The sequence below is a fragment of the Lathamus discolor genome, chromosome 8, assembly GCF_037157495.1.
Source record: "Lathamus discolor isolate bLatDis1 chromosome 8, bLatDis1.hap1, whole genome shotgun sequence".
NCBI classification, from domain to species: Eukaryota; Metazoa; Chordata; class Aves; order Psittaciformes; family Psittacidae; genus Lathamus; species Lathamus discolor.
The window spans coordinates 11,157,172-11,184,545 of NC_088891.1; the positions used below are offsets into that span (position 1 = coordinate 11,157,172).

The window sequence follows — 27,374 nt, forward strand, 5'->3', positions numbered from 1 at the left end:
TTGTGTAGAACTGACAAGTTTAGAAACTCTTGTAGTTGCATCTTGGGCACATCAGTGTTTTCAAGAGACTGTAAATCAGTATAGCTGAATTTTACTGAGCACTAAAATCAGCCATACTCATCATTCAAGAAAGCAAAGGTACTTGCTTATTCCTGCTTCCTGTGGAATGCAAAGCGAGACCTTGATTTACTGTTTTAACACAACACAATATGCAAATCCTCATCAGTGCTACCTACTGCAAGCTCAGAGCTGAGACAGCTTACCCTCACTCTCACTACAGCATGGATTACTTGCAAGGAAAAGTATTAATTGTCAAAAAGATGCAACCATCAGAAGTATTTTCCAATGCATTGTTACAGTTTTTAAAATTGTGGGGGTTTTTCCTAATTGATCTTTTAGGAACATCCAGCATGAACTGTTACTGCCAAGTTTTCAGTTGTAGCCTTTCTCCCATTCAGATTCCTGCGTTGAAGTGTTACGGCATCAAGTGAAATGCAACCACATACTTAAATGTTGTAAACCACTGTCACAGGCTTCAGGCCCAAATCCCTGCTGTTCCCAGTCAGGTGGCTGCTGAGCAACAGGTGGGAAGACAGCTCCTCAGGAGCTTCACCTTTGCCTATTCTGGCACGGTGTGTTTGGGATTGGTTTTACCTGAAGTGTTCTAGCACCTAAATACTGCAAGAAAGCTGCAACAATGCAGGATGTGCTGCAGTGATGAAGAGATTCAAGTATCACATGCATGGTTTTGAGGTTTTTGAATAAATGTTGATTCTGGAGGAAATTAAAGTACTTTTTGAAACAGAAGTTACGTAAGCAACCATCAGTCATCTACCAGTATGTAGTTACTCAATGGTTTTTCTTCTAATGAAGATAGAATGATGTAGGGAATCAAAAATACCTGTCATGGAAAATTACGTAGCTTACCTACATAAGAAGGAAAGGGATTCTTTAAATACCCTCTCAGTGGGACAGTCACCGAAGCATTTCCTATTTTCACAATTAGAGGTTTGAAGTATATTCATAAGAATTAGGTTCTAACAAGATGCTGATGCTTTGGTTTTGAACAGAGCTGCTGCTACTTTCCTCTAGCATCTAAAGAAAATGTAAAATCCAAGGATCACAGCTCTATGCACAGAGCACTTCAGGAGTGATGAGGTTTCAGCAGAGTGACACTTTTGCTAAATTACATGGCATAATCTTCCTGACATCAACAGGACATGGTACTACCCTAACACAGGCTACTTCGATCTTCCATTTTCTTTGCCACCACGCTTTCCCAGTGCCTTCCCTGAAGGATACCGACACTGATGGGGTTTTTCTGCCAGTATGAAGATAATTTGTGAAGTCTTTTAATTCCCTTCCATTCCAATTCAGATTTAGGCTTCTCCCATAACCCTAGCTGTAACTCTCCCAGAGTAAGCTAGCACTCCTGCCAGGCAGATGCGCAGAGATCCGCACAGCGTTAACCGCTCCAGGTCGTATGTACAGTCCCCAGCCCTATTTGTCCCTTTCGGTCTTGGAGAGGCTTCAGGCCACAGTCACTGCAGCACTCCCCACAATCACACTGCCACCATCACACACAAGGTACATCTGTATTTGCTAAGGAATAAGAAACAGGCCAAACTCCTGCAAATGGGTATCATGGCTCTAAAAATCAACTGTGCACTGTTAAGTATTTGTCAGGAAACAAAAGGTTTAACTTCTATTTATGATTTAACCAAAATGTGACCAAATTCAGTGTATGAAACAGGAAGAACATTGTCATAACACCCAAACCATTCTCAATTTGGAAAGCCAGCCTCACTGCCAGCCTTACAGATTAATTGTTGCTGTTATTGGGCCAAGAATGTAGCATCACAAAGGTCTAAGTTCCTTTTGAATACCTGCCTACTGCCCCACAGCAACACAAGCGGATGCAGTCGGGCATCCAAGCAGCAGCTCCTAATTTAAAATGAACATTGTCAAGAGCTTTAAGATACGTTTATCTCATTTACTCATCAATCTCATCACATTTGTCTTCTATGAGAGTTTTCACTTGTCCCCTTCCTCTCACTTGCTGGTGTTAGTCCTAGTTGAGATACCTCAAAGGTGGGCAACTGCTCTGACCCAGCATGGCAAATTCTACTTTTCCACACAAAGAGTTACATAAATTCACCCAAGCCACCTTTCAGACTCGTGGACAGCAGAAGTCTGTAAACAAGAATAAATTTATTTTAGATTCTTTAAAGATTTAATGATATACAAAATGTATACAGTATTATATCCTTATAACATTTCACCTTTCCCCATCAAACACCATTTAAACAGCTATTGTGTTCGTGCCTTAGGTCTGTATCTATAAGATACACTACTGAATAAAAAATTTATAGAGCTATATACTGCCCTTTTAATTAAAAATTACAAATTAGTACCTATGTAACAAAAGAAAATCGCAGCATGAAACTTCAGTTGGACAACAGTTCTTCCTTGCTGAATGCTCAACAATATTTGGGACAGTTAAATTACGTTTTATTGGCATGAAGGTGCATTGCAATCTCCCGTACTTTACACGATGCTAATCCAACCCTAGCCTCTCTTAAATAAGTACCACAGATAACATAACATTGAAGATGTATTCTACACAATTTTAAATACATTTACAAGTTCTGTGTACATTCGGGTTTGATATACTGGTTTTACAAGCTCTTTGGAAGGCATAACTTCAGAAGCAGTCACTATATACGAGGAAAAGCACTTCCAACTTGTGTTCTCACAAGGCAACTTATTTGGACCAACACATACTATTTCTTCTATTCAATATGTTTATACCAGTCTATCATGGCTTTGTTACTATTTGACAGTGACCTGGTAAAACTGAAATGTGTAAAACAAGAAATTTCATTATGCACAATTAGGGCTCTATTCCTCACACACACATAAAACAAAATACAAAAAACAAAACCCAAACCAAACAGCATTACAGCTGTGAAGCTGAATCAAGGCTGAGGAGATCTGGGAGACTCTCACTATTGGAACAGATCAAGTTCCTACCTTCAACCTCAGCCTACTGGCATCACATATACACCGCATTTGGCTCTGTCCTCTTCAAAAGGCCAGATGAAAAGACATCTGGTGAGAAAATATTAGTGGAATACTTCCAAACCTACTCAAAGAATACCCTGGCATTACAGAGGTAGGTGCTTTCTCCTGTCTTTTGCTGATTGACAGTAAGACAGCTGCCAAACAGACAAAGGCATTACCTTAAATCACCAACTACCAAAATCCTTCTGGTGGAAGGCATACTGCGCACCACAGGACTACAGGGAGAAAATCCTCCATGAAACCAGAACACAATAAAAAATAAACCTTCTGCTAAAAAGCCGCTTTAAAACCAATTCTGAGATACTCGTCATTATTCCACCTTTAAAATGAACAGCCGGCACGCTGTTCTCTGCAGACAATTATCGCAAGTTCTTAGGTCCTTAGATTATGAACCGGCCAAAATCCCACTTACAAGTCAGCAATCATCGTTATGACACATCTTTCTTTTAATTACAGTGAAGGAAAGCTAAGTGACAACTCTGTGACATTCCACGAAGTTTGGATGAAGCTGCTGATTTGGTCACATCATTAGAGCATCAATCGAATAGAATTAGCTGAATCGGATTCTTTGGTGCAGCTTCCAGGCTGAATTGTCAATTCAGGGGATTCATCCTGAGGAAATATGATCTTGTCAGGTGTGTAATCGTTCCTCTTCAGATCTGTACAAACAAAACAAAGTCTTATTGAATTACCATTTCTTGAGCTAGTAGAATCAATGGGGCATAAGTGCCTTTCAAAGAACAGGGTATGCACATGTACTTGTAAAGGATAATTCCACTGTCTCAGAAGAGGATGTTTTTATCATGCATGTCAACAGAAGCCTACAGCTCTGCTTTAAGAAGTGATGGAAACCTCAGAATTATTTTACTTATAGATACTACAGCAAGTATTGTGTCAGCCTCCCACGGAAATCAGATCCTTCCGTCATCTGTTTTGATGTTACCAGGATTTACAACTCAAATTTACAATAAATGACGTCTTCACGTGAGAAGGAATCTCAAAGTGTGAAATAGGCAGGAACTGTGAAAGTTCTTTACGCTGTTCTGCTGGATCTAAAAGCCTAAATCAGAGAAACAGTCTCAAGGTTTGAGATGAGCGTAGTGTCATCCATGCAGCAAAAATATCTGAAATTACTTTAACAGAACCAATTCCTGCAGACCTAGATGTGATTTTAAAAACCAACCAAAACCAAGCAACCCCAAACACCACAGCTCACCTCAGCTGCTTCATCTGGGATTTCATCTTAAAATGCCACATCGCTTTAAAGTTCTAAACCTGCTGTTCACAACTTAGTCCACTTGCACAGCACCACGTAACTATTTCGTTACACTTACGTCATACAAGATCTGATGAGTGTCTCGGACAAAGAAATACAGCAACTCTTACCAGGAAGTTTAAGTTTCCTGCAGCAGGAATTACAGTGATGCTTTGCTCTGAAGTTTTTTATTGCATCCTCTCCCAAATTGGCAGGACCAAACACCATGTCATATGACCTTGGAAACAAAGTGCACATCAGCACGGGTTACATGCGTTCTCTGATGAAAGCTTTACACTACTTTTCTTTACATCCTTCTTTAACCTTACCTTTTTTCTCCAGCCTTTATCACAGAGGGATCTGTCAAATTTTCACCAACACCTTCAGAGAGCACACGAAGAAAAAGTTAAATCTGACACATTACATAAATGCATTAATATCAAAAAGCCTCAGCATCCCTAGCTATGACTCCTCAGCTTCCCCACGAATAAAAGCAGAAAAAACCCAACACCCCAAGCCCAACCTAACCACAAGTGCTATGTGATATCCTACCCTGACAAAAATTGCCCTTAAACAAGCACTCTGTACTTCAGATTTCTTCCGCCTATTTTTACATCTGCCTGCAATTCCTAACTTCAGTTTTCACCTGCAACAAAGAAGTTTCCTATCTGGTTCTCACAGCCAGAATATCTGACGCCCAGCTCAGGATAAACACAGCTACCACACTGGCACTACACGAATGTGCCAAGCCCCAGAATTTTCTTACGGTGCATATTGTTAGGAAAATACATGTATATTTATATCCCCTGTGTTGCTGTGAGATTTACTGCATATCAGAACAACGAAGGTGGTGAAAGGCCTAGAGCACAAGTCTTGTAAGTTGCAGCCAAGCGAACTGGGTTTGTTCAGCCTACAGAAAAGGAGGCTCAGGGGAGACCTTGTTGCTCTCTACAACTACCTGAAAGAAGGCTGTAGCAAGGTGGGGGTCAGTCTCCCAAGTAACAAGTGATAGGAAAAGAGGAAATGGCCACAGGATATTTGGATTGGATATGATGTGTAGATGTGGTGCTTAGGGACACACATGGTTTAGGGATGAACTTGGCAGTGCTGGGATAGCAGTTGGACTTGATGCTCTTAGACGTCTCTTCCAACATCAACAACCACAGGTTCAGATTAACTAGACTAAAATGCACTAAAGAATGTTTGCTATTTATTACAGACATACACATTCTTAACAAAACGCTATCACAAAAGAAATTCCCACATACCACATACTGTGGCCCCAATCCCATTTTCAGAATAAGGACATTACCTTGCAGATCTAGTACCAGCAATTCCCCTCTTGTATACTCATACGTCCAGTGGCTGAAAGCTAGCATAACCTCCTCCAGCATGTTAGTTGGAATTATTTCGTCACCATTATTGTTGTTGTATTTTCTGAACTCTCCAGTCATGCACTCTTCAACTGCAAACCATTGGCCAGCAGAGTGGCAATATAACAGGAAAACTTCCAGGAACCTAGTAAAAAGCATATTTAATGAATAGATTTCCAAAATATATCATTGCTACTAGATTTTTATTTGTTTTACTAATAATTGCATAATAGTTTCAAATTATTCAGAAGTCATTTATGTTCTTGCATTAGAATCATAGAATCATAGAATAGTTAGGGTTGGAAAGAACCTTAAGATCACCCAGTTCCAACCCCCCTGCCATGGGCAGGGACACCTCACACTAAACCATCTCACCCAAAGCTTTGTCCAGCCTGGCCTTGAACACTGCCAGGGATGGAGCACTCACAACCTCCCTGGGCAGCCCACTCCCGTGCCTCACCACCCTAACAGGAAAGAATTTCCTCCTTCTATCCAATCTAAACCTCCCCTGTTTAAGTTTTAACCCATTACCCCTTGTCCTGTCACTACAGTCCCTGATGAAGAGTCCCTCCCCAGCATCCCTATAGGCCCCCTTCAGGTACTGGAAGGCTGCTATGAGGTCTCCGCGCAGCCTTCTCTTCTCCAGGCTGAACAGCCCCAACTTCCTCAGCCTGTCTTCATACGGAACTGGTGCAAAAAAGTAACAATACAAAACACTGACAGGGATAACTCTGCTTGACACATTCATAGTAACGTCCTGAGACACCTCAATACCTGAATACATTTGACCTGTCTGTCAACAACCCTGCAGGCAGCTTCTGTGTCAAAAGCACGCCGCACGACAGATGTTTAAGTACACTCACCTTGGAGAGTATGGAATGGATTTGGGCTTCATTTGATTGAAAGCAAAAGTGAGCTTCTGTGCTGCCCTCTGCTGTTGGATTTCCTGCAATGCAAAGCCCGTATGTCAGCTGCATTGTATGACAGCGAACGCAGAGGAGGCAAAAGGCAGCAGGAACAGTCGGCGTCTATTCCCGCAAGGCAGTGTAACAAATTACACGATTTCTGAATTCTTCTTTAAACTATGCCTACATTTGAAGTTTTTAACCCCTCAGCTCACACAGAATCCCACACTAACCTTTGTTTAAATAAGTGTATACTAGTTTGAGGGAGGGGGTGAGAGAGGTAGAATTCTGATTCAACATTCGATGTTTATGTTTAATAACTGACAAGGATAAAACTTACTCTCAAGCACAAGTGTAACACAGTATCCTCCTTATAAATGCTTGACCAAGTATTCACAACTTCAGGAAGAAAAGACTTGATGATATAAAGATGTCCAGATTTCAGGATATCATACTCTGACCATGTGCATACTACTTTAAGAGCTCGGCGTAAACCTCCTCCCATCTCCTCTTTACTTAAAAACTCAATTTTAGCACAGAGCCCTAGCTGTGACCAGGAAGACATGCTGTTGTTCAAGATGCTGGGAGAGCTTTCTTCAAGGCGATACACAGTGACTGGTTCACCTGTGTTACAACACAAAAAGCAAGTACTGCACTCAATTTTCCAAGTTTAAAAGCACTTAAAACCTACAGTTTCTTCAACGTGAACATGCTGCAATATCATGTTGTTACTAACATCCCAAATTAACAAAAAATTTAAACTATTCAGCGGGAAGACTGCTCTCCGACTTCTTTCATACAGCAGCAAAGCAGCACAGCAGTTCTGTCCTCCTGATTAGAACTATTAATGACACTGTTCAAACAGCTTTAAGAACACTGAATAAATGTTTGCTTACAGTTTCTACAAACCAAGACAACTTAAAGGAATCCATCCAGAATAGTTTGTTACAAAAACGGTTCATACAATACCATGCTCACTGTATCACCACTTCTGAGGACAACTACAATTAAATACAGATTTCCTAATGAAGTGAGCTGCCCTAGAAAAGGTGTCATACTCATTTACATTTCTGAGTGTCACAAGACCAACACTAGACTTCCTTTTGCTCATTAAGGCTTTAGTTTCACACTTGCTGTATGCAAGTGTGGAACCTGCCTTAATCATTCTGCATTAGAATGTATCTGTACAGAGTTTACTTTTGTTTTGTTCCCTCAAAAGACCACAGTGAAGCAGCAACAAGAAGTACAATTCTTACCTCTCGGAGGCACAGGAGTAAATGGAATGCTCTGTGATAATCTCATCAAGTTATTTCTTTCTACAGCTAGAGGAAAATTACAGTATTTGTTAAAGATCTAATAAACATCAATAAAAACATGAACATAAGTTCATAGGAGGGACTAACCTGAATAATAGTAATTGATATCCATGATAGGCTTGAAAGGAGAAGCAATGCCTGAAAGAGATTTTTAAAATAATAATAATAATAATAATGCTAATCACACTATTATGCTAGGTCCAAATGATCAGTAGTTAAATACATTCTCATGGAGACCTGAACAGTTGCTTGTATGAACGCCTCCCAGCTTGTTTACAGCAGAAACAAACTTACCATTCAACGCATCTTCTTCAGAAGGCCTGTGAAATGCCACAAAACCAACAGTCATTACTACTTAAAAACTTCACTGTGTATTCACCGATTCTGACACATCATCCTAGGTCACCTTGTTAACCTCACAACACTACTTTTATCCTATTTTTCAAGGGCAGTACAGGTTTCTTAATTACAAAGCAGTAATGGAAGGCTGTTAAGTAATCTCATGTTTTCAGAGCTCTACTTTAAATACCACTAAGTCACGCACAACATTATGCAAAGTTTGCATCACAAGCGCTCTTTCCCACAGTGGTGCTTTTAATTAACTTGTTCACAAGAGCTTACCCTTCTGTTATCAGGTTAATCAGGTAATGGCTTTAACAGTTAACTCAGGGGATAACTGGCAACAAGAGCAACGTCTGCACAATTCCAGAGAAGGTTTACTGTTTGGAAGGCTGGGTAAAGTTCTGTACCAGGAAGCTAGCTCCTTAATAAGTGTCAACAGAGTCATTTTCATTTAAGGGCATGTTTTGCCCTCTGACATGTGACCCTATTAATCTAAATAGAACCTGTCAAAGCATTCCAGTGAACACATTCAGTTATTTATTAGGAAAAAAAAAGCCCTAAAGCCTTGTTTTTTCATTAAATGCAACGGAACACCACCACAGTCAAAGACAACCCAAAAAAACCCAAATGGAAATGCAGAGTAATAAAATTGCTCTGTTAGTAGAAAGCTTACTTACATTTGACCGCTATTTGAAGGTCTACCTTGTAACCAATCCTTTGGAACAAAAGAAAGGAAAAACAAAGAAGGTTTCAGATTTTTAAGGAAAGAAGAGCACATTTAATTGGGGCTGAGGTAGAAATGTATTTTAAGACCTTCCAGTACAGCCTATTTATTGGAAATACTTCATCAGACTGTACTGAACTGCAGTTGAATGGGAAGACTCTAATAAAAGTTAGAAATGGTAACTACAATTAAAAGGATAAGGCTATAAGTTCACAGAATCACAGAATGGCTGGAGTTGGAAGGGACCATTGGAGGTCACCTAGTCCAACATCCTTGCTCAAGTACAAGCAGGGTCACCTAGAGCACATTACTCAGGATTGCTTCCAGATGACTCTTGAATATCTCCTGGGAAGGAGACTCCACAACCTCTCAGGGCAACCTATTCCAATGCTCAGTCACCCTCCCAGTGAAGTTCTTCCTCGTGTTCAGGTGGAACTTCATGTCTTAGTTAATGCCCATTGCATCTGACCTATGGCCTGGTACCAGTGAGAAAAATCTGGTACCCTCCTCTTGACACCCTCCCTTCATATCCTTACATACTCATCAGATTCCTCCTGAGCCTCTTCTTCTCTAGGCTAAACAGGCCCAGCTCCCTCAGCCTTTCCTCATCAGAGACATGCTCCAGAATGTTTATCATTCTACCAGCCCTCTGATGGACCCTTTCCAATAGTTCCTTGTCTTTCTTGTACTGGGGAGCCCAGAACAGGACACAGTACTCCACTGAGGCCTCACGAGGGCTGCGCAGAGGGGGACGACTACCTCCCTCAACCTGCTGGAAATGCTCTTACTAATGCACAAAAGGATACCACTGGCCTCCTTGGTCAGAAGGCCACACTGCTGGCTCATGGTTAACTTGTCCACCGGAACCCCCAGGTCCCTCCCCACAGAGCTGTTTTCCAGCAGGTCAGCCCCCAGCCTGTACTGGTGCATGGGGTTATTCCTCCCCAGGTGCAGGACCCTGCACTTGCCTTTGCTGAATTCCATGAGGTTCATCTCTGCCCATCTCTCCAGCCTGTCCAGGTCTTGCTGAATGACAGCACAGCCTTCTGGTTTATCAGTCACTCCTTCCAGTGTTGTACCATCAGCAAACCTGCTGAGGAGGCACGTTATGCCTCCATCCAAGTCATAGATGAATAAGTCTAACAGTGCTGGATCTTGTATTGACCCTTGGGGGACACTGCTAGTTACAGGTCTCCAACTATACACTGTGATACTGACAACCCTCTGAGCTCCACCATTCTTCCAGTTCTCAATCCACCTCACCATCCACCTATCCAGCCCACACTTCCTGAGCTTGCCTATGAGGATGTCACGGGAGACAGTGTCAAAAGCCCTACTGAAGTCCAGGTAGACAACATCTGCTAATCTCCCCTCATCCATCCATCCAGTTGTCCCACTGCAGAAGGCAATCACATTGCTTAAGCATGATTTCCCTTTGGTGAATCCATGCTGATCAAGGAGAACCTGTGGATGAAGCACTCTACAGACAGATAGGAAAAGCCTCACGCTCGCAGGCCCTTGTTCTCATGGGGGATTTCAACCACCCTGACATCTGTTGGAACGATGGCACTGCACGGCACAAGCAATCCAGGAGGTTCCTCGATTGTGTGGAAGACAACTTCCTTCTGCAAGTAATAGAGGAGTCGACAAGGAGAGGTGCCATGCTTGACCTTGTGCTCACCAACAGGGAAGGGCTTGTTGAGAATGTGGTACTCCAGGGCAGCCCTGGATGCAGTGATCACGAGATGGTCGAATTTGAGATCCCCAGGACCATGAGAAGAGCGTGCAGCAAGCTCACTGCCCTGGACTTCAAAAGAGCAGACTTTGGCCTCTTCAGGAGCCTGCTTAGTAAGGTTCCATGTGATATAGGCCTGGAGGGCAGGGGGGCTCAAGACTCCTGGTTGATATTCAAGGATCACCTGCTACAAGCTCAGGAGTGCTGCATTCCAACTAGAAGGAAGTGCAGCAGGAGGGCCAGGAGACCTCCTTGGATGGATAAGGAGCTGCTGAGGAAAATTCAAAGGAAAAAAGAGGCTTATAAAAAGTGGGAGCAAGGACAGGCGGCCTGGGTAGAGTACAGGGATGTTGTCTGGGAAGCTAGGGACCAGGTTAGGAAGGCTAAGGCCCAGTTAGAATTAAACCTAGCCAGGGATGTTAAGGATAACAGGAAGGGATTCTACAGGTATGTAGCAAACAAAAACCAGACTAGGAACAACATAGGCCCCCTGAGGAAGCTTTCGGGAGAACTGGCTACACAGGATTTGGAGAAGGCTGAGCTTCTGAATGACTTCTTTGCCTCGGTCTTCACTGGCAAAGGCTCTGACCGCACCACCCAAGTCTTAGAAGGCAGACGCAGGGACTGTGAGAATGAAGACCTTGGGCCCACTGTAGGAGAGGATCTGGTTCGAGACGATCTTAAAAATCTGCACGTACACAAGACCATGAGACCTGATGAAATCCATCCGTGGGTCCTGAAGGAGCTGGCGAATGAAGTTGCTAAGCCACTGGCCATCGTATTTGAAAAATCATGGCAGTCAGGTGAAGTTCCCGACGACTGGAAAAAGGGAAATATAACCCCCATTTTCAAGAAGGGGAAAATGGAAGACCCAGGGAATTACAGACCAGTCAGTCTCACCTCTGTGCCTGGCAAAATCTTGGAGCAGGTTCTCCTGGAAGGCATGCTAAGACACATGAAAAACAACAAGGTGCTTGGTGACAGCCAGCATGGCTTCACTAAGGGGAAATCCTGCCTGACCAATTTGGTGGCCTTTGGGGCTACAGAATTGATGGACAAGGGTAAAGCAGTTGATGTCATCTACCTGGACTTGTGCAAGGCGTTTGACACTGTCCCACACGACATCCTTCTCTCTAAATTGGAGAGACATCAATTTGATGGATGGACCACTCAGTGGATAAAGAACTGGCTGGATGGCCGCACACAAAGAGTTGTGGTCAATGGCTCGATGTCCAGCTGGAGACCGGTAACGAGTGGTGTCCCTCAGGGATCGGTGTTGGGACCGGTCTTGTTTAACATCTTCATCGCTGACATGGACAGTGAGATTGAGTGTGCCCTCAGCAAGTTTGTCGATGACACCAAGCTGTGTGGTCCGGTTGATACGCTGGAGGGAAGGGATGCCATCCAGAGGGACCTTGACACGCTTGTAAGTTGGGCTTATGCCAACCTTATGAAGTTCAACCATGACAAGTGCAAGGTCCTACACCTGGGTCAGAGCAATCCCAGGCACAGCTACAGGTTGGGCAAAGAAGAGATTCAGAGCGGCCCTGCAGAGGAGGACTTGGGGGTGCTGGTCAATGAGAAAATTAACATGAGCTGGCAGCGTGCGCTCACAGCCCAGAAAGCCAACCGTATCCTGGGCTGCATCAAAAGCAGCGTGACCAGCAGGTCGAAGGAGGTGATCCTGCCCCTCTACGCTGCTCTTGTGAGACCTCACTTGGAGTATTGTGTGCAGTTCTGGTGTCCTCAACATAAAAAGGACATGGAACTGTTGGAACAAGTCCAGGGGAGGGCCACGAGGATGATCAGGGGACTGGAGCACCTCCCATATGAAGACAGGCTGAGGAAGTTGGGGCTGTTCAGCCTGGAGAAGAAAAGGCTGCATGGAGACCTCATAGCAGCCTTCCAGTATCTGAAGGGGGCCTATAGGGATGCTGGGCAGGGACTCTTCGTCAGGGACTGTAGTGACAGGACAAGGGTTAACGGGTTCAAACTTAAACAGGGGAAGTTTAGATTGGATATAAGGAAGAAGTTCTTTCCTGTGAGGGTGGTGAGACACTGGAATGGGTTGCCCAGGGAGGTTGTGAGTGCTCCATCCCTGGCAGTGTTCAAGGCCAGGTTGGATGAAGCCTTGGGTGGGACGGTTTAGTGTGAGGTGTCCCTGCCCATGACAGGGGGGTTGGAACTGGATGATCTTGAGGTCCTTTCCAACCCTAACTGTTCTAGGATTCTATGCTGACTACTCCTGATCACCTTCGCTAGTGTTTTATGGATTATATAAATAATTCTTTTCTCAAACAAGAAGTGGGAGTTTTTTTTCCATAAACAGGAAGCAGCATAGGTTTTCATAGTGAGAATATACACAAAATGTCGAGAACACACGCTTCTTCCCTCAGCCAAAACAGGCCTCCTTCTGTTGCCTCTGAACAAATGAATCCTCAAATCAGTATTACTCTTTACAAAATCTGTTCCTTCTCTATTTGCTCAGTTTCTAGTTCTGCTTAACAACAAAAAAGGTTGATACAAACCGTCAGTAGGGCTGCTTTGGAGTCTACCTGCTGAGTGTCTTCAGTCGATGCCCTTCTACTCTTGCTGTATACTATGAATGAAAGAGATTTGTAACTGGACAAAGAATGGCATGTATCATTGTCAGTTACCTATTTCCTAACAAAGTGAGCAACTAGACAGATTAACGTGGCTCATTTAAAAAAGCCTGATCCACAAGTATTTGATCTTTACAAGTTTCCAGCACAGCCCTGATTACATCACTTAGCTTTCTATGAGTCTAGCTATCTGTGCCAAATACAAGGTAACAGAATTAAGCTGGCATGACTAGAAGAACCACAAGGAGACACAGGAGCAGATTAAAGTAGCACCAACCATGAAAATATCTTAAGACACTTTAACTTCTTGTGTTTCCTTTGCATGTTCTTAGAATACACATTATCAACACAATTTATAGATAAAATTAGTTCACCTGAAGAGATGACATACTTACACTGTTCTGCATGGGCTGCTAGAGGGTCAGTAGATCCACCACAAGAACTAGATTGTCTTAGACCACCATCAGTTTGAAGGCCCTAAAAAGACCAAACACGTATCATTATTCATCATTAAAATCTGCCCAGTTCTCTTTTCTAGGACTATCAGGTTTCTTTTCTTTTTATTATTATTTATTTTAAACTTCTAGATGCACCTCAAATACCTTGCACAAAAATGTACAAGCTGAGTGCATAATTCAGTTAAAATGCTCTTCACAGCACACCATCAGCTCTGACATTTTCAGGTGCATGTTGACTACTGAGCCATACTGAAAGAGTTCTTTGAAAGAGAACATTACACATGAACACAACTACAGAAATGTACATTACACTGGGTCTCTACCAGCACAAACTTCAGCTATTCTGTCACATGCCTTTGTTAGCTTCTTATTTAAGAATGTAGTTCTGGCAGAAAGAAACTAAAGTTCTGTTTGAACCCACTGAAAATAGAAACAAAATCTAGAGAAGTCTTGCCACATAAAAATTCAGTTTGTGAATGTAATTTCCTCACGGATATATTCCTTAATAATAATCACATACTTTATGAGTATCTACTGAGGTGGTCTGCTTTTGACAACAAAATATTTCTTTGCAAAAAAGGAGAAAGGCAGTTTCATCGCAAACAGAACTACACATCAAGTGACATAGGGCTGGAACATTCTTCACAACCAGCTTATTAATTCCACCAATTACCTAAATAAAATGTAAAAAAGAAATCAAGATTTTGAACAACAAAAAGATAGAACTTGGAACGTTCTATGAACTATGCCCTGCTTTTGATTCCAAGATTTATAACAATTAGGAAATCATTACCACCCTTTTTCACCCTTATACACACACACACACCTGAACACATACACACATGCCTGTGTGTATGTGAATGTGTGTCAAAAACATGGGTAAGTGTGCGTGTTTATATGTACATACACACATATATATACATATAGGCGTGTATATGCATACATACATACATATATATGCATGTAAAAGAAAGACTATTTCTTTACATCCCTGATCACTCTACTGCAATGCAACATACAGAATGCACCTGTTGGAAGTATCTTCTGAAGACCCATTTTTAGGTCTATATGCATTTCAGCGTTCAGCATACATCTTCAGCATCTTACAACCAATGACTGTAGTGCCTACAGGAAAGGCTAGAATCAAACCAGTCACACCAGTAAAGATGGGATAACTCTGTTCCTAAGCATCTAAGAACAGCAATACTGTCTGGAAATGCTACAAGATTTTTCATCCCAATAGTGTCAAACACCAGAATGATTTAGACCTACATCAAGGAGACATCCAGCTGCATTTGTACAAAGGTTCAACTGTACAACTTTTTTTCCCTGTTTTCACTGTAAAGAATACATTCAGTATCTGGTGAAAATAATGTCTCAATAAATGGAAACTTTCACTACTTACTTGAAGTCTGGTTGTCTCTATGCCCTCCAGTATAGCTTTTTTGAAGTCTTCCTGTTGCTCCTGTTAAAGAAAGAACAAAGCAAACCGTAAACATTATTACCAGAAAACCTATGCCAAAAATACACACACACTAAAAGCTTTAAAGTCACACATTATACTTATCAGACAATCCAGATCAGCAGAACACTGACATTGCAAATGGTCATCATGCAATTCTCAAGTCAGATTCTCCCCCAGCTGAGGGGTAACTGCAAATGGTAACTCATATTTACTAACTTAACAGCTACAGTGAGAAAACTTGCTTTTTTATGCATATTATAGCACTCAGAGGACAACTCTGTTACGATTAATCATTCTCTATTTAGCCATTTTTATTCTTTCAGAACATGGAAATTATATATACATTAGAGTTTATGACAAGTTTATTAGAAAGGCCTTTTCTTCTTGGAAGCATAATGAACAACTTTTGTCACTTTAAAAAATCATATACATTATCATCTTGCTCTATAAAAGATAATGTAAATAACTGAAATCTTCCTAAATGCTGATCTTGAAATCTATGAGTGCCACATGTTTCATTAAGCACTAATTACAGGATAATTTTATCTCAATTCACAGTTGTAGTCATCTCAGCTTTCACAACCTCAGTTCTTGTTTAATATTTCATTAGTATCACATTATGAAACAATCAGTACTTGATGTGTAGTTAAGGTCACATGAGTTTTCACTAGATTTTTTTTAAAAACACAAACCAGACACACAATCCTTCCGGGATGCATTTTGCAAGTTCTTTGATTCTATTCATGCTTAGACTTTCTCAAAATACATCGCAAGGTTGTGGTTAAAGGAGAATAATCCCCATTAACACATCTAACAGAATGTCTTCCATGCTTACCTCAATATCAGCACTTCTTTCTCTCATTTTGCTTGCCACCTCTTTAAACCGCTGTAACTCCATGCTGTCTCTGTGACCTTTGACACAGTGAATTCAAAAAGAGTATTCAAAATCAAAGACAACCTCCAATATTCTGACCATGCCAATAGCTTCATCGCCATAGCACAGGGTTACAAACAGTCTAGAGTTCTGTGTCCCTGTTTGCACTAGAGAAGATTTTCTAAACACACTAAAGTAAAAATCGGTGTAATAAAATATCAATGAGAACATTGATTTTCCTGCATTAAGGTGTGGATTACCACAGCTCAAAAAGTAAAACTAACATTTTAAAGTTTTACTCGAGGGGATGTTCCCCACATGGAAGGAACAGGGCAGTCTGAATTACAGGATTTTTATGTATGCATGACAAATGAAGAAAAAGCTTAGGCAATTTTCTTGAGGTAGCTTTGACAATATACTCTTCATCCTCCCAGTTGCAGGAAATACTGTTCAGAATTTTACCAAGCATGTGGCTTTCTAATGAAAAAGAAAAAAAAATCTACTTGGCTTCACAATGGAAAGCTGCACTGTAACACAAGCTTTATAAAACATGGACAGTGAGAATGAAGAGTATGTTCTAAATGCTAGAGAGGTCAGAGGACCACACACTAACAGGTCGGCTTCAGCAAAATAAGTATAGTTAGTATTGAAAGTTATTAGTGGTGAAGTACATTTAAGGATTAGGCAAGAGTTAGACAAACACTGTCCCTTATTTCTGTTTAGTCTTGCTTTCTGAATTAAAAAGTTTTCTTTTTTTAAACCATAAGGATATGATAAACAAATAAGCTCATGAGTGTGCAAATGTGTAGATACTCTTCCTACACATACACAAATATAAAATGATAGTGCATGTAGGTAACTACTTAGAATTCCAAGTTTCACAGAGCAGAACAAACTCTTGTCTAAAGATTTAAATTTTTATGTCCTCAACAAACCTTTCTGGGCAAGACAAACCTCTGCAGGCAACCTGACAACTCCAGATTGCGATCTTCCGCCATACACTAGGCGTACTTAAAGCATTATCTACTTCACAGAAATCAGTTAGTAAACCCACACCTGTGTCTTGCAATGAATCTGCCACTGTTTTACTGTTCAAATATGCAGGCAACTCTAACCAGAAATGTGCACGTTTTTGCTGTTAAGCAAAACTTGAGCAGAGGCATAACGCTGTATTTAATAAAAGACTTTGGAAGCTTCCAGAACAACTGCCAAAAGATACATTAGCTTAGGCAACAGTGGAAGATCCCAGTTACAACAGTGTTTAGAAACATAGTATAGGAGGATCCCTCAGCTTGACACAGATACCACAAAGATACTTGTTCAGGATTCCATCAGCCTAAGAAATCTTCTGTAATTACGTCAAGAAATAGACAATATTTTTGATATATGCAATGAGAATGTAGGAGCTTTATGAGTCACACAAAGTTTGTCTACAGTGCCCTTACCAAGTTGTAGAGCTGCTAATTGCACAGAACTGCTACACTCAACAACTGGCTAATGGTTTTCAGAAAAATATTGTCTATATGACAGAATTATAAAGAAATTGTAATTAAAGTTAAAACAAATTCAAGCAACACAGGGAAATTAGAGATGTTAAAAGCAAAAAGAAGCAGAGCAAAATGGTAGAATAAAGTCACCTGCAACCAGAATACACCCAAAATACCATACAATTCTTGATAAGTCAAACCTTGTGGCTTAGATTTGGTCCACAGTTTATGAAGCAGTCCCATAAGGATGTTAGAACATAAATCTTGGTTTTGTAGTTCCATTGCATGGACATGCTGAGTTTTGGAAAGTTCATCTTTAATATTCAATTTTCCATGTGAGCCGCTACAGTTGACTGCTGATGTCAAGTCGCCAGTTGACAAAGAGAACTTCCTTTGGGGGTTGCTCTTCGATAAGTTGACAGTGGACTGGTGATCACATTTGTCAACTCTGCAGCTGTAGTTACCATTAGTGTCACTCTCATCATGAATGAAACCACAATTAACGTATCCTCCATTTTCAACACAAGGTTGGGTGAAAGCAAGGCAAGCAGAGCCAGAAGCAAGAGGATAAGAGCAGCTAATAACGACTGCAGGACATTCAGAATCTACTTTGTTATACTTACCCACGAATGCACCAAATTCTACATTATTTTCTCCTTCTGTAGACTTAGAGAAAACAGTCTCTTCACGCTTTGCTGAAGAATCCAGCTGACTTTTGCAACTGGGCCGAGATGGAGTACTAACAAAAAACTTAGCTGTTGGGGATGTTACATGTGGCATGCTGTTGGATGAATTGCCTAATTTTTTACTTTTACTAGTGGATTTCGAGATCTCTGAAGCCTGTACTCGCTGGCGAAGCTCTGTAGGGGAAACAGCATTTGAAAATAAGGCACTGCCTGAGGAACCTGCCTCTTGGAAGTTTTTTTCTTCTCTTCGGGGAACTGGAGCTAACTCCTGACCAATTGTCTTATGTTGGGGATCTTTTTCATCCCGTAAAGGAATATTACAGAGTAAAGCATTATTACTTTCAAGGCCTCCTTGTGGAAAAGAACCAAAGACATTTCCAATGCTGTGCTTTTTCCACACCGAAGATCTTAGAGAGCCATCCTCAATGAGGTTTTGTGCCAAATGTTTCGAAATGCTCAGTTCCCGGGTGATTTCATTATGAACCTTGCTAGCTTCTGAAGCTTTCTGTGCAGTAAGTGTTTTCAGAGTATCCACAGTTAGAGCAGAGAGATCCTGTAGGTGGCCAATCTGTGAATCTAAAGACTGCAACGACCGTTTTATGTAGTTGACACGATCACCAACTTCCTTTATCTGAATGCACATTTGTTCCACCCTAAGAAAAATCGAATTATGAAATAGCTATGAAAGGTATTTTTCTCAACATGCAAAAGAAACATCTTTGTAACACTTTCTGCCCATTTAATGAGGAAAAAACTGCTGAAATTTCAAGATAGCATTCACTACAGTATGTACACTTGTACATATTTGAATTACAAAAGAAACAACAACAAAAAATATCAACAGAGGGCCTACAGCACTTTTTCAAATTTATTCAGTTTATTAAAGAAGCATGAGAAACTAAATAATATGATTGCCTCAGCTTACTGAGTGCTGCTACAGATCAGCAAGCATCAATCCCATATTAGTTTCTGCATAGCAACAGAAAGACATCATCTAAAGTTTGCCTAAATACTCCAGTTCTTGAGCTGCATTTTGCCCCCCTTTAAGCACATGTTAAAAGCCTGAAGAAATTCTAAGCTCCTACATTAAGCAATTTTATTTGTAAATATTCTACCTTTCAAATGTGACTCGAATCCTCTCCTCACTGCCAGAATGAAATTGATCGTCCTTCTCATTGAAATACATCTCAACACACAGCTCTTCAAAATCATGAAGTTTCTTTTGATCTTCTTCTGTCAGGAAGAGCTCTAGGAAGAGATTTAACAGTTAAGAGGATGCGTATGTATTGAAGTATTTATCCCCTTTTTAAATTTTCAGAGTTGAATAAGAACATAATTTTTCAGGAGGAAAAATATATCTCTGCCCATTAACACTAACAGGAAATCTAATCTGGTTTTGTTTGGGTTTCTCAGAAATTACTTTGACTGGAGATTTCTAGGGGCTGTGAATTATACTGCTCAGAAACACTGAAACTTCGAACAGAAATAGTCTTAACCAATATTAAAACCATGGAAAATTAAGACCTTCTTTGACTTTCTTGAGAATATACATAATTAAGAACATAGCACTTTTCTGACAGTTTGCTTTAATCATATAAAAAAATACTGCCTTTTTTGGATAATAACTGTTCATACTTGGTCCATCTGAAGTCTTGTCTGTCTTTCTTCTTTTACATACACAACAGAACAGGGAAGCCATGTGGCTAAGAATAATAAGTGGTGGAGGCAGAACAGGTTTCTCGTGGTAGGCCATAATGAAATGATAGCGTTGATACTTCCACACAATGTTTGAAATTGCCTTGACTTGTAAATACACGTTGCTGAAAGGAAACAGAAGAACAGAAGAAATATTAACACATCAAGGTGGCTTTTGGGGTGGTGGGAGGGGAGGTGGGCGTTGGTGCTTGGTTTTGGGGTTTTTTCTTTAAACAATCCTGAATTCTGAAGCTACTTGAATAAGAGACAAAAGCAAATACTTGGGGTTTTTACTACAGATTATTTTAGTGAAATTGAAAACACATTCAAAAAAATACTAGCATCCAAAGCAAGGACAGGGTTAAAAAATTCTCATCTGGTAACATCTCAGTACTTTTCCTCAGAAATAAGTTACACTGAGATAAAATTTCAGGCTTGTGAAACAAACATGTCTAACTAAACCTAGGTTTTGCATCAGACCACATAAATTCTGCAGCCTGTCACTCTTCAATGTTAACGCTTATAGTGAGCTTAGTTAAATTTCAGTGAGCTCTTTATTCCTATAAATCAAGCACAGAACTGTAAGACAATTTTCTATTCAACTCAATCAACTAAAGAAAATTAAATGAATGTAGGAACAATAGTAAAAATACAGATCAAGAAACGATTCTGTTTCATTTTTAAGAAATTACAAAATACTTTCAAATTCACTTAAACTTCTGATTCCCCAAGCCTCATAGATATGACATGTATCAGTCACATTACACATTTTCTCACAGACTTGCAATGATGAGATGAGGACCAGCCTTAGAACCTGAAAATACTTCCAGCAAATGGGATTGCTTTGAATTGGCAACAGCTCCTTTTTTTTATCTTCTTATCTTACTGCAATGAAATGGAAACTTATCAAAGCAAAAATTAACAATTATCCATATACTTACTTGAAAAATGCAATAAGGAGATTAACCATAATTATGTACTGTACAAAGAGGTAGACAGCTTGAAGAAACGGAGTCAACCATGTTCCTGGGCCACAAAGATGAGCAACTTTTTCATCAGAATTATTTGCACACACTGTTGGAAAAAAGATGCAGAGAAAAATACATACAACTTTTAGAACTCCCAGCAAGTATAGATAGCGAAAAAATAAAAAAGGTCACTTGTAAAGATTGCAACAATCAGCTATGATGCACTGGTTCTGCAATTCAAAATGTCTCCATGCATTTAGGAGTATGGTAGAAAAATACAGGAGACAACGTTTCTGGTTAATACTACAGTATCATCATATTACTGGACTTTTAAAAAGAGTAATATACCACCACAGCCAAAATTTTGGCATGACAGAAATCTTTCTAGGAATAGCCTTGTGAGAAATTGCAATTAAGTGTTCATTCATTAAGAGTGCTCATTCTAAGCCATTCAAGCTTTATAAAGGATAATGAAAAGGTCAAATCAAGAAGTTACACAGCTACAACCCACAAAGAGACAATCCAAAGAATGGAATCAAGGTCAACAATACTGGGTATTTCATTTCATAAAATTAAAATTTCGAAGACCTTATCAAAGTAAGTTTTCTCCTTACTTGCTTCAAAACTGCAGTGTCTTACCATCAATTTCATAGGCATACACTTCACCGAAAATCATCCAGTATGGATGAAACACAATATCTCTAGCAAGCGTCCAAGATGGTGACTCATTAGGATACAGTATTGCCTTCCTGGGAACACCAAAACTAAGTAGTACAAGTGCCATAATTACCACAATGTAAAACATGTTGGCCACCTATTAACACAAAAAAAAGTCAGTTAACCCACAAGGTCATAATTATGATTTCACAACGTTAAACACTTTTACAGTGACTGTGGAAGCTTGACAGAATTCTATGCACAGAAGGAAAAGAGTCTGAGACACTTGTATTTCAGTCAGAAAATTCTGTTAAATAATAAACCCTGTGAAAAAAATCTGCCTTTTTCCTGTCCTTTCTTAGAGCGTATTTATACCCTTGGCCAAAGGCAACTGAGACTATTTAATTTGTAACTCAAATATCTATTGTGGATGAGTGGAAGCTTATAAAGAGAAACATTCCTTCCTGAGCGCACAAAATACAGATAGCTTTCCAAGGGCTGAAACACAGAACCTATGCCTCTTGCAAGAAATCAAAGTGAGAAATGAGCAACTTGATGCCCTCATTTTTAAGGAATTACAGGATTCAACTTTGTAGAAACCACTTTACAGGGCAAGAAAAACAAAAACTCTTCCACCTTCCTATATAGTTTTTAAGCATTAACGTCTTTAAAGATTTAGAATAGCTCGCTGACAGCACAACTGTTTTTTGTTTTTATACAGTTTGAGTATCATTTGTGTGAGAGAAGACCAGAACAGAGCCACAACCTATTCCCAGTTTTTTCCAGCACAAAATATAAGGTGCTTTGGGATACAAAAGAGGTTAAACTCTTGCAGTAGAGAATGTAAAGGCAAGAAAACCAAGACTATAAATGCATCTCAGACTCAAAAGGGAAGCAATGCCAGATGAGTCAAGAAAAAAAAAGGCATCATCACATTCATTCAATGCTCTGACATCTAAGAACAAAACAGACTAGAGAAGGAAGATTTGACAGTTTTTTACACATATGTGACAGAGGAAGCTCCATAATAAAGGAAGACTTCTATCAATGGTTGTTTTGAAACACATCAAGTTATATTCCAACTACATAATTCTGCACACTGAGTTGCTGACACAGCAAACCAGGATAAGTAACCTCGTTCTCAATAGAACTTTGAAAAAAGTTGTCAATGGACACTGCAAGAAAAACATATTCCAATTCGGGAAAAAAAAGTAAATCAGTAACAAGAGTAGTACTTACCATTTTCCCAATCATCATAACGTAAGGGCCAGCCTGTTGATTTACAGCTAGAAAATCCAGTAATCTCACATACCAAAAAATTATATTCAGACAGTATGTTATTCTTCCAGCAACAAAGACATAATTTTCTCTGTAAGTGTTTTCACCAAAATTCCCCTTTGCTCCAAATCTTAATGCAAACCCAATGAAGAAAGTGACAATGGCAACTGTGTCACTGATATTGAAGTAATCACTGAACCACACTTTAATCTTCTGATTAATCTTCCCAGCCTCTGACATAAATATCTGCAATAAAAGTAAAAGTCATGGTCACACTCACCACACAGGGACCCGTACTGAAATATATGAATCACTATCATTTTTATACTTGCAAAAATGAAATAGCTATTTACATGTATAGCTGTTTTACGCTGAGAAATCCAAACCAGTGTTTTAACTGTGTCAGCTTCACAACAAAGACAAGAAGGATGTACGTTTCCTCCTACGGAACAATTTAAAAAGGAATTTTGGTTTTAGGGGGCATTTTTTGATTGGTTGGGGTTTGTGTATTTGTTTTTACTTTTGAGGCAGTTGCTATTACAAAAATGAGCCCTTCTTTCCACCCCTTTAGTTGGGCCTGAGGAACCCAAAATTTCTGTCATTTCAAAATTTGTATAAAACTTCTCAAAAGTTTCTTAGGTTCTCTTGTTTATAAGCACAATTTAAAACATACTGTTTCAATTGACAAAGAAAACTAAAATCCCAGATTTATGTTACAGACATACCTCACGAATTTTCTCAATTGCTGATGTGAAAATGTAAGCAATAACAATCCACTCTTGAACGGATGGCAATTCTTCCATTTTTACAAGAACCACAAATGTATAGAGCATGAGGAATCCTAAGTATGCCAACTAAAAAAAGCAATGAAAATTATACATGTTATTACTCAAGGGCTCTTTATAGATGTTCATGGACTCTTTTGATGTGGTATACAATAAAAGCTTCAAGTAGGATTATAGTACTGTATTTACCCTTTTAAGCAGACAAGTAATTATTTATAAGGGGACAAAACCATTTTCTTCTTAGAAGAGGAAAAATAGCTGTAATAAGCTATTTAATGTTAGCAAGCTTTGTTCTTCTTACAGCTAGTTTTCCTTTGGTACAGATTTTAGAGTTTCTATTACAGTAATTTAAACCAAGCTGTGCACGAACACTTTAGTCTAATAAATGACTATAGAATTCCTGCTAGCAACTGATGAAATTAATTACCCAGGATAGATGAAAAATATTCATGCTAATTACTCTTAACAACAAAAAAGTATTTCTCAAAGCCAACATTATGAACTAGAAAAAAAACCACCCTGAACCATGGAGCAGAGTATGTGCATATGCATTTCTTCAAAACCAAGTACTTCTCATTTCCAGCCTAGCAAGGTAAGGGCTTTTTGTTTGTTTTTCTAAAAATAGGGTTTAAACTTTGATTCCATTCACAGAGGCACATGATGGGAAAAGAACCCAAAAACTCCTTTAGATTTCCAGATAAAGTACACATTACACAAAAGAAAACTCACCGTATTAAACCAAAACTTCACAATTGGTGCATGATAAAATGCATAAAATTTCTGCGTAATTGGAAGTTTTTTAGGTTTTGCTGGAGTCTCCATATCATGCTTTTCTAAAGTATTGTCCAAGATCCTTATTTCTTTAAATACCTCCTAAAATGAAAGGATGGTTAACATCACATACAGAAATACATGCTTTTGGACATGAATTTTAACTCTTGCTTTGATTTTAAAATATAATTATATTATAAACATTGGTTTTAATATCTCCCCCTGCCTCATATTACCATAGGTATTTCATCTGCTGCATTCTGGAAATTGTTTTCACTGTCATCCATTGCCATTTGATGTGCATCTTGAGACTGAGGAATATGTGACATTTCAGCCTTCGTCTTATATTCCAACAGCAATATAGCAGGAGGGAGTAAAATACTCAGTATCACCTAGAAAAGATGAAAACTAAGTGCAAATAGTTCACAGCTATATTAAAGTATCAGAATGAAATAACACAGAGAATATCCTCTGAAAATATCCAAATTTCACTTAGAAAAAATATAGTAGACAATTATTAGTTGTTACTACTTATATACACACTTAAGAGACTATGTATGAGACATATACAATATTCCTTAACTTGAAGATATAGCAAAGGGAAGAATCAACAAATTCCAAAATTAAAAGCCACTAGAAAGAATGTATTCCAAGCCTGAAGATCCAGAGATATTCTGCTTGCACTCTGTTCATTAATCTACTCCCATAAAACTTTGTACTGTTGAGGTGTATTTAAAAAGCATATAGCATGGTTTTGTTGGTGTTGGATGATTTTGGGGGAGTTTTCTTTCCTTTTTATTTATTTTCTTTTATTAACTTATGGTAGAAAAATGAGCTAAGGTATGGATGAGGAGAGTAAGCGAAAGCTATTTATTATGATTAGCCAGTTACAAAGCAAGCAAGAAAATGGTTAATCAGTTATCAAACCAGATTTTAGTAGGTCACAAGTTAAACAATGCTTGTAGATATTTTGTAGGAAAGTTTTATTTCATTATTTTCCTGGCAACAATTAAGTTTTGGTACACCATCTCTAAGAAATAACCAGCTCCCATATTTCAGTTGATAGGTATCACAAAGGGCACCATTGGAAAGCCTATCCCTGATTTGCCTATCCTTATTTAATTCTGTGCCCTGCTTTTGTTCAATATCTTCCTCCAAAATAGGATATAAACAAAGCTTTTCTACATCAGGCCTTATGTGCTGCCTGTAAAAAGCCAAAATGCACAAAATTATATTCTTACAAAGGGCATTCTGTCTGTTAATTTTTTTTACCTCTATGCTTTTATTAATGGATTAGTATTCACATGATCTCTTTAAGCCTGTGATTAAAGGCTACTTGCCTGGGTTTTGCCTTCTACATTTCTGTACCTTATTTGAAAAGATAATAGAGTGTCAAAAGAAGAGTTTTCAATAAACACTTCCAGTATTGATTATGTTATAGAAGACTGCTTTACAGGATTTATTAATGTAAGTTATAGTTTTGACAGCTTTACACTAATAGCAGTTAAACACATGCTTTCTTTCCATTTAAGCATGAATTCCATTTATCCTTTTCACACCAATAAACTATGACAATGCTTACTTTGTACCATGAATTCTTCCTCATGTTCAATCTTCCCATCCACATATCTGATAACAACATCTGTGTACAAGTATGTGCTACAAACGGACGAAGCCTTGATGACACTGCTAGCTTCAGACAGGTAGAGTTGCTCCAATTTTTAAGCTCATAGGTTAGTAATTTCATTGCCATAGTTTCATCTTGTCGGAAGGACTGTTCTAACAGCTCAACTGCCAGTTGACCAAACTCGCTAGAATGAAAACAAATCAACAAAACAAAATATAGTATCCTTAGAAATGACCTTGATCTTAGCTTGAATTTTCCAGTACAATCAAATTCCCAGTAGCATAACTTGAAAGGACTATTACCTGCCCCTTCTGCACAGATTCACTGAAAAGTCATTTTGAACTACAACATGTAAATCTGTGACTGCTATTAAAAGCATATGCAGGCTACAAACAGCTGTTAAAACATGCAAGGAAATTACATGGAAGTAAGTAAATGGCACACTCAGTATCATTTTAATTTAACTATAAATCCTGACTTGTAACAGCTCTTGAGGGAGAGCAATATCTAATATAAAAATTCTACACAGTGAAAAAGAATTATCTTCAAGTGTGCCAATACAATTTTGGGGTTTATTCTTATATAGCCCACTACTTTTATCGTAAATTTCAAGGCAAGATCTTTAACAATATAAATGTAATTTACTTAGAATACTGTTTCAGTTCTTCTGAAGTGTCATCAACAAGGTCACTTTGTTTTGCTTCATATGCCATTGAACGGTACACTTTGCAAGCAACTAAGGCTTTTGCCATGGATTCCTCCCCATGCTGCCAGAAGAAAAGGGCCATCTTCTGCCTCTTCATTAACACTGCCCAAAGTAAAAGCTCGTTGAGTGGATACGCGAAACGTCTTGTTTCAGGATCATCTATGTCTACAATTTCATCTTTGGTTCTTTTCTTTTTTCCCTCTTCTGCACCAGTGTCAATCTTTAAAATAAAATCAGAAAGTCAGATTTTAAATTTCTGAACTTGGTCATTACATAACTTGAAATAAAATGCTTAGTGATCCAATACCAAATTATATATAATTATAGAAAGAAAAAAGAACTTCCGAAGACTTCAAAAGCAGCTGGAACTTTTCTTCAAAAATTTCAGTTGACTCCAACTCACTTTAGTAACTGGGAGACTGAATTACTTTGATTTATAGATCAAAAGCAAAGCAGTTAACTAATATAACTACATACAAATGAGGAAACTCATGGAGACTGCTTACAGTAACATACAGTCAAGTCTTGCTCCATCTACAAGCCATGTGCATCCCCCCCCATTGTTAGAACAATGCCAAAT

At 39.2% G+C, this 27,374-nt stretch overlaps 1 protein-coding gene across 1 annotated transcript in view; it reads right to left on the reverse strand.

Moving 5' to 3' along the window:
* Positions 1 to 2,192: 2,192 nt before the first annotated feature.
* TRPM7 (transient receptor potential cation channel subfamily M member 7) overlaps positions 2,193 to 27,374 on the reverse strand; it is a 61,540-nt gene continuing 36,358 nt past the window's right edge. Inside the window, exons 16-40 of the mRNA XM_065688823.1 lie at positions 26,734 to 27,014; positions 26,044 to 26,272; positions 24,698 to 24,853; positions 24,420 to 24,563; positions 23,631 to 23,759; positions 22,867 to 23,151; positions 21,610 to 21,784; positions 20,944 to 21,076; positions 19,943 to 20,127; positions 19,423 to 19,555; positions 18,245 to 18,960; positions 16,096 to 16,172; positions 15,201 to 15,260; positions 13,733 to 13,814; positions 13,263 to 13,333; positions 8,953 to 8,990; positions 8,228 to 8,253; positions 8,021 to 8,071; positions 7,874 to 7,939; positions 6,958 to 7,241; positions 6,576 to 6,658; positions 5,652 to 5,857; positions 4,669 to 4,720; positions 4,471 to 4,577; positions 2,193 to 3,743 (exon numbers count right to left, since the gene is read on the reverse strand). Of these exons, the coding sequence (XP_065544895.1) occupies positions 3,613 to 3,743; positions 4,471 to 4,577; positions 4,669 to 4,720; positions 5,652 to 5,857; positions 6,576 to 6,658; positions 6,958 to 7,241; positions 7,874 to 7,939; positions 8,021 to 8,071; positions 8,228 to 8,253; positions 8,953 to 8,990; positions 13,263 to 13,333; positions 13,733 to 13,814; positions 15,201 to 15,260; positions 16,096 to 16,172; positions 18,245 to 18,960; positions 19,423 to 19,555; positions 19,943 to 20,127; positions 20,944 to 21,076; positions 21,610 to 21,784; positions 22,867 to 23,151; positions 23,631 to 23,759; positions 24,420 to 24,563; positions 24,698 to 24,853; positions 26,044 to 26,272; positions 26,734 to 27,014 (3,900 nt within the window). The 3' untranslated portion in view covers positions 2,193 to 3,612. The remainder of the gene's footprint in view (positions 3,744 to 4,470; positions 4,578 to 4,668; positions 4,721 to 5,651; positions 5,858 to 6,575; positions 6,659 to 6,957; positions 7,242 to 7,873; positions 7,940 to 8,020; positions 8,072 to 8,227; positions 8,254 to 8,952; positions 8,991 to 13,262; positions 13,334 to 13,732; positions 13,815 to 15,200; positions 15,261 to 16,095; positions 16,173 to 18,244; positions 18,961 to 19,422; positions 19,556 to 19,942; positions 20,128 to 20,943; positions 21,077 to 21,609; positions 21,785 to 22,866; positions 23,152 to 23,630; positions 23,760 to 24,419; positions 24,564 to 24,697; positions 24,854 to 26,043; positions 26,273 to 26,733; positions 27,015 to 27,374) is intronic.